This window comes from Zophobas morio, unplaced genomic scaffold, assembly GCF_036711695.1.
Source record: "Zophobas morio isolate AGI-343-1 ecotype UQ-CSIRO unplaced genomic scaffold, CSIRO_AGI_Zmor_V1 ptg000014l, whole genome shotgun sequence".
Classification (NCBI taxonomy): domain Eukaryota; kingdom Metazoa; phylum Arthropoda; class Insecta; order Coleoptera; family Tenebrionidae; genus Zophobas; species Zophobas morio.
Window position 1 is genome coordinate 26,691,440 of NW_026972119.1, and position 13,519 is coordinate 26,704,958.

Consider the following 13,519-nt stretch of genomic DNA (forward strand, 5'->3'; position numbering starts at 1 on the left):
AAATCGTAAAATTAAAAAGTGAGATTTTTCATTTATTCGATTTTTCCATTTTCGATCTTTCAGTGTTACTATTTTTCGACTTTACAATTTTGACGAGTCTATAATTTTTGAGTTTTCCAATTTTTCGATTCGATTCGTTTCTTTTTTCGATTTTTCAGTTACTGGATTTTTAGTTTTTCAATGTTTCGATTTTCCGTTTCCCCAGTTCTTCGATTTGCGATTTTCCGTTTTTTCAGTTTTCCATTTTTCAACTTTTCGAATCAAAAAATGGAAAAATTGCAAAAAAAAAGTATAAAATGAAAACTTTGAAAAATTTAGAAACTGGAAATCAAGAACTTAAAAATCGAAAAAATTAAATATTGTAAAATCGAAATATTGAAAATTAGATGGAATCAAATGGAATAGTTGAAAAATCCAAAAATTCCAAAATTGAAAAATTTTAAAATTTCAAAATCCAAAAATTTGAAAATCAAAGACTGAAATTTTGAAGAATTGAATAAATGAAAAATTGAAAAATCAAAAAAAAAATAAATAGAGACAATGACAATTAAAAAATCGGGAAAATGACAAATAAAAAACAAAAACTTGAAAACTGAGGAAACGAAAAATTGAGAAATTGAAAAATCGAAAAATTAGAAAAATTGCAAATTAAAGAAAATGAAAAAACGAAAAAGTGTGATATCAAAAAATTGATCGAAGGTAAATAAATCCAGTGAAAATATGATAACAATCAGGACAGCAGGGGTGAAAAATTCGATTTTGAAATGTTTCAGTTTTCCATTTTTCAACTTTTCGAATCAAAAAAATGAGAAATCAAAAATGAAAAACCCAAAAAGTATAAAACAAGAACTTTGAAAAATCTAAAAACTGGAAATCAAGAATCTGAAAAATCGAAAAATTGCAAATCGAAAAAATTAAATATTGTAAAATCGAAAAATTGGAAAATTGAAAAATTTAAAAATCGAGGAATTTGAAAATCAAAGATCGAAAATTTTGAAGAATCGAATAAATCAAAAATTATAAAATCGAAAGAAACAGTGAAAAAATAAAGGAAATTAAAAAATAACATAGAGACAATGACAATGACAAAAATCGGGAAAATGACAAATAAAAATCAAAAACTTGAAAACTGAGGAAACCGAAAATGGAAAAATCGAAAAATTGAGAAACTGAAAAATGGAAAAATTGCAGACCGAAAAATTGAACAAATTAAAGTTGCAAAAACGAAAATTTATAAAACCGAAACTTTAAAAATTGGAAAAATTGCAAATTTAGAAAACGAAAAAACCAAAAATTGTGATATCAAAAAATTAATCGAATTCGATTTTGCAATTTTTTAGGAATCAAAAAAATGGAAAAATTGCAAAATTGTAAAAATGAAAAACTCAAAAAGTATAAAATGAGAACTTTGAAAAATCTAAAAAGTGGAAATCAAGAAGTTGAAAAGTTGAAAAATGGAAAGATTAAAAATAGAAAAATTGCAAAAATCGGGAATTTGAAAATGAAAGATTGAAATTAAATTATTTCAAATTAAAGAAAAAATTGTGGTATCCAAAAATTGGTCGAAGGTAAACAAACCCAGTAAAAACATGATAACAATCGGACAACAGAGGCGAACAATCCCGAACAACTTTTTCCAAGAACTGTTGCAAGAACTCCGATTTTTTTTAACGTTGTAGTAAACACACAAATACGAGATAGCTGCGGATTACTCACGAAGAAGTTGAACAAGTTTATACTAACTTGGCAAAAGAGAGATAAAATCCCGTTGTAGCATAGGTTTTAAATAGGAATTTATATGTCCGTGCTGATAGTGGCACATCCTAGCTAGTAAATTTTCTACGAATTCCACTTGGTCGGTTTCGCTCCATTTTTCGAAGCACTTCAGACATGATTCTCTCTCCGCGTTGAAAGTGGCCGATGGCTCTTTCTTCCTGGCCGTGTCGTACGGTGATAATATTGTCATTGGATACTGCAAGAAAAAAAAAAAAACAAAAAATTAAACAGAGAAAAACGTTTGAAAGTTCCGTTGTTTTCAAGTTAAAATTAACAACACACCAAAATAAGTCCGTTACGAACGTTATCATATCATTACCGCTGTGATAAGCCGAACTCGAACATCGCCAACCAAAGCCGCCAGTTCCTGTGTTCAATCTTTTTTCGAAAGTTAATCGTTAACGCAACAAAAAAACCGACCACGCGACAAATGAGCGACAATTTTCATTTAATAAAATGCCCCAAGTACACAACAACTCCGCAAAACTAAAAAAGAAACTAGAAATCACATAAACACAACAATTAAATGTAAATAGTAGAAAGTTGAACGCCTTGTGCACACAGAAATCGTCACTTCACACTGATACGAATCTCGCAAACAGTCCTTAAACGACCCAACATAGAGAAAAACCTCTGGTGGTTCTTTTCCCCCGATCAAAGGAATAATCTCATAAATAAAATACGGTCGACATCCAGGACGAAATTAACATACACGGTACACTTGAACTAGAATAACAGCTAGGAGACAAGACGAGTTTCCAAGCGAGGACGGTTCCATGAAGTTATTTTTTACCTGTCTAATCGAGATCCAACAATGATAGAAACAAGATTGCGCGATTATTCGAGCATTAAAACCGACAAAGCCGGATTTGGTTGAAACGCGGCTGTTCCGAATTTAATTGTTGGAGTCAGTGAGTAATTGAAATGATTGCGTTCTTACGCAACGGAGGTTCATCAAGTTTCACTTACTTGGTTATTTTCGTTGCCGGTGGTTAAGTCGAGAGGTTTTTCGAAATGTTTCACCTTATTTATGTGACAGCAGAACCGAATCGTATCACAGTTGGTTAAGCATCACCGGAATTAATTACACGTCATGAACTGGATTATTTTTCTCTGCTCGTTATTCAAGGATTATTCATGCTAAAAAATCGATTAGTTGCGACTAAATTAACCAAGCTAGGGACCGTGGAAGTTCAGTTTTCTGAATAAGGGGTTATAAATTGAATTGTGAGGTCTTCGTATGATTGAAAGTTGAATTTTGTGCAATATATATTGCATATTTAATTTACATACTAAAATCAAATTAAGGTAGTAAAATGCTAATAAAGCTGCCATTAATAATTATTATTGAAGTCAAAATAATTAAATTAAAGACTAGAAATCGTTATTCGAATCAATAAAGTTGTCAGAACATTGAAGGCCAACTTCAATGGAGCATAAAAAATGGAGGAAGTGCTGAACGAGAACAAGTTTCACCACCTTAATTCGTATTTCGGAAGATTTAGTTGAAGACTTGTTAGATGGGGCGACAACTGATTCTCCATTGTTGAAACATGCCCTCATTGAATGTGCTTAGCTTTTCTTTCTATACTTATGCAACAATGTATAGACATTCCATAACTAATAATTTCAATTTTTTGTAACTTGTAGGTAGGTGTATTTGAAAACTGGAATCGGTCATTAACATGAATATTATTCTTAGGTACATATGGTGTACACCTACACTTATTATATTGATTGTAGATGAACGAAAGTTCTCTTAGGAGACAAGTTCGCAAACTGTTACGTTTGTTTATTTGTAATTCAGAGCACAAAGTTCTACCGTAGAGCTTTATGGTTATCGATTACAAATAATGATATCGTAAAAAGGACAAGGTTTTTCCCTGTTTTTTTTTATCTGTTGTTCGGAACAACAGCTAATCACAAAATTACCGAGTGAGTAATTTGCTTTAACTGCTCAGAATTACACTTCTTGGCTTAATTTTTCCTTCCTTTGAAATTTGAGAGATTTTTTGATTTTAAATTTTTCGATTTTTAAAATTTTTGATTTTCCCAATTTGTCTACTTTTCAGACATTTCAGTTTTGGGAGTTTTCAATGTTTCGACTTGTCAATTTTTCAATTTCTAATTTTTTTTATTTTTCAGTTTTTCGATTTGTCAATTTTTCGGCTTAACGATTTTTTGGTATTTTGATTTCCCGATTTTTAAACTTTCTAATATTTTAATTTTACGCCTTTTCAAATTTCCGATTTCTCTCTCGGTTTCACCATTTAAAAAAAAATCGATTTTCTAAATTTTCGATTTTTCGACTTTTCGATTACTCGATATTTCAGTTTTTTATTTTTTTAAATTTTAAGACATTTTTCGATTTTAAATTTTTCAGTTTTTCGATTTTTAAAATTTTTAATCTTTCAACTGGACTGCTTCGATTTTTCGATCTTTTCAGGCTTGAATTTCTCGATGTTCCAGTTTTTCGACTTTTCAGTTTTTTTATTGAGATTTTTCAATTTTAAATTATTCAATTTTTCTATTTTTAAAATTTTTGATTTTTCGGATTCCCAATTTTTCAATTTATTGGTTTCCTTTTAATTTCAAATTTTTCAATTGGGCTACTTCGATTTTTCGGTGTTTTCAGCTCTCGATTTTTCGATGTTTCAATTTTTCAATGAATCTATTTTTCAGGCATTTCAGTATTGAGAGTTTTCAATGTCTCTACTTGTCAATTTTTTCAATTTCTCGTTTTCTTTTATTTTTCAGTTTTTCGATTTCTCGATTTTTAAACTTTTTAATACCTCAACATTACGATTTTTCGAATTTCCGATTTATCGGTTTTACGACTTTGAAAAATTTTCGAGTTCTTAATTTTTCAATTTTTCGAAATCGTTTCGATTTCTCGATTTTTCATTTTTCTCATTTTTTGAAATTTTGGGTTTTTCGATTTTTTTGATATTTATATTTAGTTTTTTTGATTTCTTTTTGATTTTAAATTTTTCAATTGGGCTACTACGATTTTTCGATATTTTCAGGTTCCGATTTGTCGATTTTTCAATTTCTCGTTTTTTTTTTCGATTTTTCGATTTCTTACAATTTACATATGTATTTTGGTTTTTCAATTTCTCGATTTTTTGATATTTCGATTTCCCGATTTTTAAACTTTTTAATACTTCAATTTTACGATTTTTCGAATTTCCGATTTCTCATTTTAAAAGATTTCCGACTTTTCAATTTGGATTTTTTAAATTTTAGTTTTATCATGTTCTTGATTTCTTGTATTTTTGATTTTTCAGTTTTTCGTTTTCCAATTTTTAGATTTTACGATTTTTTAAATGTTTCGATTCTTCCATTTTTCGATGTTTTCATTTTTCCATCTTGGATTTTTCGAATTTTTTTGAGGTTTGGATTGCTCGACATTTCTAGTTCTCGATTTTAGTTTTTTCGATTTATCAAGATTTCGACGTTTCGATTGTTCTATTTTCCGGTTTTTCAATTTTTCGTGTATCACTTCTTCTTAGATTTTAAATTTTTTCAATTTTTCGTTTGAACTATTTTGAATTCTCAATCTTTTCATGTCTCAATTTCTCGATGCTTCACTTATTTCATTTCTTAACTTCCTGACATTTCAGTTCTGAAATTTTTCAATTTCTTAAATTTAACATTTTTAGATTTTTCAATGTTTCGACAATACGATTTTTTGTTGTTTCGATTTCCCGATTTTTAAACTTTTTAATACTCCAATTTTGCGATTTTTCGAATTTTCGACTTCTCAGTTTTTAAAAATTTTTCGACTTTCCAATTTCGATTTTTTAAATTTTCTATTTTTCGATATTACGACGTTTCGATTTCTCGATTTTTCAATTTCAATTTTTTGATGTTTTAGATTTTAAATTTTTCATTTTTCGATTGTTCAATTTCCCATTTTTTCAATTTATCGATTTTTCAATCTTTTCAGGTTTCGATTTCTCCATGTTTCAATTTTTCGAACTCTATTTTGAGATTTTTCGACTTTTCGATTTCTTGATTTTTCAGTTTTTATTTTTTGGGATTTTTCGATTATAAATTTTTCTATTTTTAAGATTTTTGATTTTTCAGATTCCCAATTTTTCAATTTATTGGTTTCATTTTAATTTTAAATTTTTCAATAGGGCTACTTCGATTTTTCGATCTTGTCAGCGCTGGATTTCTGGATGTTTCAATTTTCAATTAATCTATTTTTCAGACATTTCAGTTTTGAGAGAAAGCTTTTAATGTCAATTTTTCAATTTCTTGTTTTCTTTTTTTTGTTTGGTATTTCGATTTCCCGATTTTTAAACTTTTTAATACATACTTCAATTTTACGATTTTTCGAATTTCCGATTTATCGGTTTTACTACTTTGAAAAAATTTCTCGGTTTTAGAATTTTTGAAATTTTTGATATTTTTTTTAAATTTAGATTTTTAATTTTTCAGTTTTTCGATTTTTAAAAATTTTGACTTTTAAATTTACTGATTTCTTTTTGATTTTAAATTTTTCAATTGGGCTACTGCGATTTTTCGATATTTACAAGTTTCGATTTGTCGATGTTTCAATTCTTCAATTTCTCGGTTTTTTTTTTACATATTTCGATTTTTTGATTTTTCGATTTTCGATTTCTCGATTTTACGATTTTAAAATTTTTTGACTTTTCAACTTGAATTCTTTAAATTTCAGTTTTATCATTTTCCCGATTTCTTGTATTTTTGATTTTTCAGTTTTTCATTTTCCAATTTTTAGATTTTCCGATTTGTTGATGTTTCGATTGCTGGATATTTCGATTGTTCTATTTCACAATTTTCAAATTTTTCAATTTTTAATTTTTCGTCTGAACTATTTCGATTTCTCGATGTTCCAATTATTCTATTTTTCAACTTTTTGACATTTCAATTTTTAGATTTTTCAACAATAACATTTTTAACTTTTAAATTCTTCAATTTTGTAATATTTCAAATTTCCGATTTCTCAGTTTTCCCATTTTAAAAATTTTTGGAGTTTTCAATTTCGATTTTTCAAGTTCTCGATTTCTCAATTTTTCGACTTTTCGATTTATCGATTTTTCAATTTCTTCATTTTTTGAAATATTAGAGACTTCAATTTTTTGATATTTTACTTAGATTTTTAATGTTTCCATTTTTTTTATTTTTCGATTGTTCAATTTTCCAATTTTCCAATTTATTGATTTCCATTTAATTTCAAATTATTCAATTGAGCTACTTCTATTTTTCAGGTTTCGATTTTTCAATGTTTCAATTTTTCAATTAATCTATTTTTCAAATTCTTATTTTTTTTAATTTTTCAGTTTTTCGATTTTTCGACTTTCCAATTTTTTAATACATATTTCAATTTTTACGATTATTCGAATTTCGATTTTTTTAAATTTTTAGATGTTATTTTCTCGATTTCTTATGTTTTTGATTTTTTAGTTTTTCGATTGTCCAATTTTTAAATTTTACGATTTTTTTGGTTTCGATTTCTCGATTTTTCAAGTTTTCGATTTAACGAGATTTCGATTGTTCCATTTCCCGGTTTTTCAATTTTTAATTTTTCGTTTGAACTTCATATTTCGATTTCTCAATTTTTTCCTGATTCGATTTCTCGATGTTTCAATTATTCGATTTTTTGATTTTAGATTTTTCAATTTTTCGACAATAATATTTTTAACTTTTTAATACCTCAATTTTGCGATATTTTGAATTTCCTATTTCTCGATTTTGCCATTTTAAAAATTTTTCGACCTTTTAATTTAGATTTTTCAAGTTCTCGATTTCTCAATTTTTCGATGTCTCAGTTTTGGGATTTTTCGACTTTTCGATTTATCGATTGTTCAAATTCCCAATTTTTCAATTTATTGATTTCTTTTTAATTATAAATTTTTCAATTGGGCTACTTCGATTTTTTTATCTTTTCAGGTTTCGATTTCTCGATGTTTAAATTTTTTAATAAATCTATTTTTCAATTTCTTACAATTTAATATTTCGATTTCCCGACTTTGATTAACTTTTTAATGTTTTAATTTTACGATTTTCCGAAATTTATATTTGTCATTTTCTCGACTTCTCGGTGTTAGATTTTTCGATTTATCGAGATTTCGATTGTTCTATTTTCCGGTTTTTCAATTTTTCGTGTATCGCTTAAATTTTTCTTTTTTTATTTTTCGTTTCAGATATTTCCATTTCTAGATCTTTTTATGTTCAGATTTCTCGATGTTTCAATTATTTGACTTTTGAATTTTCTGACATTTCAATTTTAATCGAAAAACTTATAAATTTTAGTTTTTTCAATTTTTTTTCCTTTTTAATTTTTCTAGAATACGATTTTTTGATATATCGACTTCTAAATTTTTCAATATTTCAATTTTGAGAATTTTTCAATTTGTGGATTTTTCAATTTTTAATTTTTTTTATTTCACAATTTCTCGACACTCCTGTGTTTCAATTTTTGATTCCATACGTAATATACTCGGCTCAATCATCGGTATATACACTACTAAAAAAAAAAGGCTACTTGGAATTTGATAACGCTGATGCACACATTTCTTCGAATCTTATCTTAATAACCTACATCAAGTACAAACAATAATTAGCTTTCATATTGTTCAAAGATCAGTTTTGAGATCTTAATTACACACTACTTCCACATTTAAGCTTCATGATCGACCGAAATGTCCTTTACTAAAAATAATGAACCAGGAATTTTACGCTGTACTACAATTATCTCGAACTTCATAAACACAAAAAATTCTTATTTATGCGTACTTTTGCTTTAATTAAAGTCGACCTTAGTATTGTTATAATCCCCAAGTTCGGAAACAATGAGTAATACATGATTATTTTAGATTATATTTTCAATATTTATGAATTTTGTAATCATCGTCTCAAGTAAAGCTCGTAATGATACTAATAAATAATGATAACAACAGCAATAAATTCAACTTTTCTGCAATAAAAAGACGGTGCAGTTTGGTTTTTCCAACTATGCACAGAAAGATAAAAAAAATTGAAGACGCTACGATTAATCACACTCACGTGAATCCAAACTTGGAACAATTTTCATTAAAAACAAATCTAACATTTTACATAACAAATCAACACGTCACAAAACGTGTTCCAGACTTGCTTTTCATTAAATCACTTTTCTCCGTAACATTAGAAATACCTCAGATCCGCAGTTACCGCGAACGCAAAAAAAAAGAAACTCGTCCTTGATCGTTTCTAAAGACAATTTTCTTGAAATTGAGTAATCGAGTTGATGAAACAAAACGTTTCAATGGCAAAATCGTGTGCTTACCGGTAACACATCGTTTCTATGTCAACTTATTGCTCCACTGCAATTAACAAACAATGAGTAATTCTTACAGCTTTATGATTACCATAAAATTATGCACTAAAACAGGCAAGTCGAGACATGTCCTGCAACTAATTAAAATTAATTACATATATACCGTTGAGGATCGTTTTACATATATACATGGAAATATCAGTTTATCCAACGTGAAAAAAAAAATCATGGCTCACTTTGTCTAAAAGCAAAATCCCGGAGCATTCATTATCTTCATCACGCTCTTGCAGATTTCCATCAGACGACCTCTTGCTGTTAATGCAACCAAGTCCTCGTTGGATCCACAACCCAGCCAATTATGAATAATATTAACACGTAAATAACATCCAACCACCCACTCGCACGTCATCACAAAATCGCTTCGGCATCCCCCGCAATTCCCACAGATGTACATTTCATTTTAAAAACAATTAAATGGAGATTAAATTCGTCAGTAAATTAAAATCACCGCTCCAAAGACCTTTACGAGTGGCATTTTCTAACAATTTTGTAAAACTGTTACAAAATCTCCTCACGAATTAGTTGCTATGGGTGAGTCAATCACGAGGAAATCTGCAGGAAAAGACCAAATCAAGGACCGATCCGCTTGCCAAGAAGGTCCTGCGCCTTATTTGTTATACGAACCTTGAATTATAGCGACAATGAAATAACAAAATTAGGAGCTTCAGAAATCAGAACGTCAACGCGAGTTGATTTATAAGGCACGATTCGTTATGTGGACTGCTTGCTTTCTCGACGAATGCAACAAATACGTGAAAGGTCTGATCTTACGGTGTTTTTTTTGCTATTTGAATTCGTAAAGTTCAACAAGGTCTTGGGGTTTAGAAGTTTATTGTTGCTTTGTTATCGATTTGAGGCACGTATGGGAAAGTTGCCCAACTTGTAGTTGTGACTAATTAGTGGTACCGTCCCTTCCGTGTGAATACAAATTTAACAAAGCACTTGACGGTGTAGTTAGTTGTGATTGCATGTTGGTCGGTGGACTCCTGTATTGTTTTCACTGTTGTTCTACATTAAGGAAAAAAGCGGCGGACAAAAGATTTTGTAAAGAACTGCAACTGTTTTCACGAATACTCCCATTTAGAATTTTTCGTTTCGGTTTTTGAATGTTTTTTTTAATTTTTCTTGTTTTCAATGTGAAATTTTTCAATTATTGGATTTTTCTATTCTTCGACTTTTTAATTTTGAGGGTTGGTTTATAAAATATTTTAACTGAGATTAATCACACGTGGTATTTTAGAGCATCAAAAATGTAATCGCAATTAAATATATTTTTTAATTTTTCGTTTTTTCAATTTTTGATTTGCAATTTTTCTAGTTTTCTTATTAAAAATGTGATAATTTTTAAAAATGTTCAATTCTACGATTTTAGAAATTTTCCATTTTTATCGAATTTAAAACTTTTTCATTTATTCGACTTTCCAATTTTCCAATTTTTCGATCTTTCGATGTTATCTACAGTTTTTCGAGTTTACAATTTTGACGATTCTATAATTTTTCGATTTTACAAGTTTTGGGTTTTGCGATTTTTCGATTTGATTCGTTCTTTCTTCTTTCCAAATTTTGGGTTTTGTGATTTTTCGATTTGATTCGTTCTTTCTTCTTTCCAAATTTTCGATTCATTAATTTTTTCGAATTTTAAGTTTTTCCATTTTCAGTTTTCCAATGTTTCAATTTTTGGATTTTTCAGTTCTTCAATTTGCAATTTTTCGATTTTAGACTTTTTAGTTTTTTCAGTTTAGTTTCCATTTCTTCATTTTTCGAATAAAATTGAAAATTCAAAAATGAAAAAACGAAAAAGTATAAGAACTTTAAAAAACCCAAAAATTTAAAATCAAGAACTTGGAAAATTGAAGAGTCGAAAAATTCAAAAATCGGAAGATTTAAAACAGAAAAACTTATAAATCGAAAAAGTGCAAAATCTAAAAAACGAAATATGTATTGTAAAATCTAAATCCATACTGGAAATTAAAGAAATCGGAAAATCGGATAGTTGAAAAATCCAAAAATTGCAAAATTGATTAAACGAAAAATTATAAAATCGAAAGACACGTTGGAAAAATAAAGGAAATGAAAAAACGAAAATTTGTGATATAATCGAGTAAACGAAAAGTAGAAATTAGGAACTTGAAAAAGTGAGGAAACGAAAAATTTTCAAATTTGGAAGTAGAGACATTGAAAAATTGAAGAAATTAAAGTTGAAAAAAGGAAAAATTAGGAAACCGAAACAGTGAAAAATATAAAAAATTGCGATTTTTGTTTTCTAATATATATATTTTATAAAGTAAAAACCAGTGGCGTAAGTAACACCCCCGCAGCTTTTTTGACTCGAATTTTTCAATTTGCAATTTTTCGAATTTTCAAGTTTAATTTTTTTTTAATTTTCCAACTTTTGAATTTTTCAATTTTTTGATTTTGCAATTTTTCGATTTGAGTTTCTCGAGTTTTTATTTTTAATTTTTCGATTTTTGGTTTTTCAATGTTCTGATTTTATAAACATAATTTTTCTTTTTTTCAATGTGATTTTTTTTTTAATTTAAGGACTGGTTTACAGAATATTTTAGCTGAGATTAAGTTAATCACGGATTTAAGGAGACGTTTAGCAACGTCTGATTGGCGTAGAGTCTACCAGTGATTTTTTAATTTTTGATTTGCAATTTTTCTAGTTTTCGATCTTTCGATGTTATCTAGTTTTTCGACTTTACTATTTTGACGATTCTATAATTTTTTGATTTTACAAGTTTTGGGTTTTCCAATTGTCCGATTTGATTCGTTTTTCCTTCTTTCCAAATTTTCGAATCATTAATTTTTTCGAATTTTAAGTTTTCCAATGTTTCAATTTCTGGTTTCTTCAGTTCTTCCATTTGCACTTTTTCGATTTTTCGTTTTTTTCCGATTTTTTAGTCTGATTTCTCCATTTTTCGAATAAAAAAAAAAATGAAAAATAGCTAAATTCTAAAACTGAAAATTCAATAATGAAAGAACGAAAAAGTATAAGAACTTTGAAAAACCCAAAAATTTGAAATCAAGAACTTGAAAAATTGAAGAGTCGAAAAATTCAAAAATCGGAAGATTAAAATTGAGAAACTTGAAAATCGAAAAAGTGCAAAATCGAAAATAAAATCTAAATACTGAAAACTAAAGAAATTGGAAAATGGGATAGTTGAAAAATCCAAAAATTGCAAAATTGATTAAACGAAAAATAATTATAAAATCGAAAGAAACATTGGAAAAATAAAGAAAATGAAAAAAAAAACGAAAAATTGTGATGCAATCGAGAAAACGAAAAGTAAAAATCAAGAACTTGTTGAAAAACTGAGGAAACGAAAATTTTAAAACATTGGAAGTCGAGAAACTGAAAAATTGAAGAAATTGAAGTTGAAAAAAGGAAAAATTATGAAACCGAAACATTGAAAAATATAAAAAAAATGCGATTTTTGTTTTCTCATAACCTCTATAAAATAAAAACCACTGGCGTAAATAACACTCCCGCAGCTTTTCCGAGTCAAATTTTTCAATTAAATTTTTTGAGTTTTCAATTTTTTGATTTTGCAATTTTTCGATTTGTTTCTCGACTTTTTATTTTTAATTTTTCGATTTGCAATTTTTCGTTTCGGTTTTTTATTTTCTTTATTTTTTCGATTTTTGGTTTTTCAATGTTCTGATTTTATAATTATATTTTTCTTTTTTTCAATATGAAATTTTTCAATTGTTGGATTTTTCAATTTTTCGATTTTTTAAATTTAAGATTAAGTTAATCACGGATTTACCGACGCGTTTAGTCTATCAGTGATTTTTTAATTTTTCGTTTTTTCAATTATTGATTTGCAATTTTTCTAGTTTTAAATATGTGATAATGATTTTTATAATTTTCCACTTTTTCAATTTTACGATTTTAGAATTTTTCCATCTTTTTTATTGGATTTTCAAACTTTCTATTACTCGACCATAATAACAAATTTAAATTTTTCGATTTCTCTATATTTAATTTTTCAAATTTTTGTCCTTTCAATGGCACAGGTTTTCGACTTTCCAAGTTTTCGATTTGATTCGTTCTTTCTTCTTTAAAAATTTTCGAATCATCAATTTTTTTTTGATTTTCAAGTTTCTCAAATTTTAGTTTTCCAATGTTTCAAATTTTTTCATTTTTGCAGTTCTTCGATTTGCACTTTTTCGATTTTAGACTTTTGCGAATTTGCAATTATGTTCTGATTTCTCAATTTTTCGAATAAAAAAAAATGGAAAAATTACAAAAGTGTAAATTCAGAAATAAAAAACGACTGACATCAAGAACTTGCAATTTGCGTGCAATTGCAAAAAAACGTACTCCTAATATGTATTATAAAACCTAAATACTGAAAATCAAAGAAATCGGAAAATCGGATAAACTGA

General features: G+C 27.6%; 1 protein-coding gene across 6 annotated transcripts in view; it reads right to left on the reverse strand.

Annotated features, from left to right (window-relative positions):
- Slmb (supernumerary limbs) overlaps positions 1-13,519 on the reverse strand; it is a 36,769-nt gene that overhangs the window by 17,431 nt on the left and 5,819 nt on the right. For 4 of the 6 annotated variants that reach the window (XM_064055760.1, XM_064055759.1, XM_064055762.1 and 1 more), the window contains one exon: positions 1,744-1,972. In XM_064055760.1, the coding sequence (XP_063911830.1) occupies positions 1,744-1,972 (229 nt within the window). Of the gene's footprint in view, positions 1-1,743; positions 1,973-2,095; positions 2,119-2,745; positions 2,883-13,519 lie in introns of those variants that run through there. The other 2 variants (XM_064055763.1, XM_064055764.1) reach the window with 2 other exon arrangements.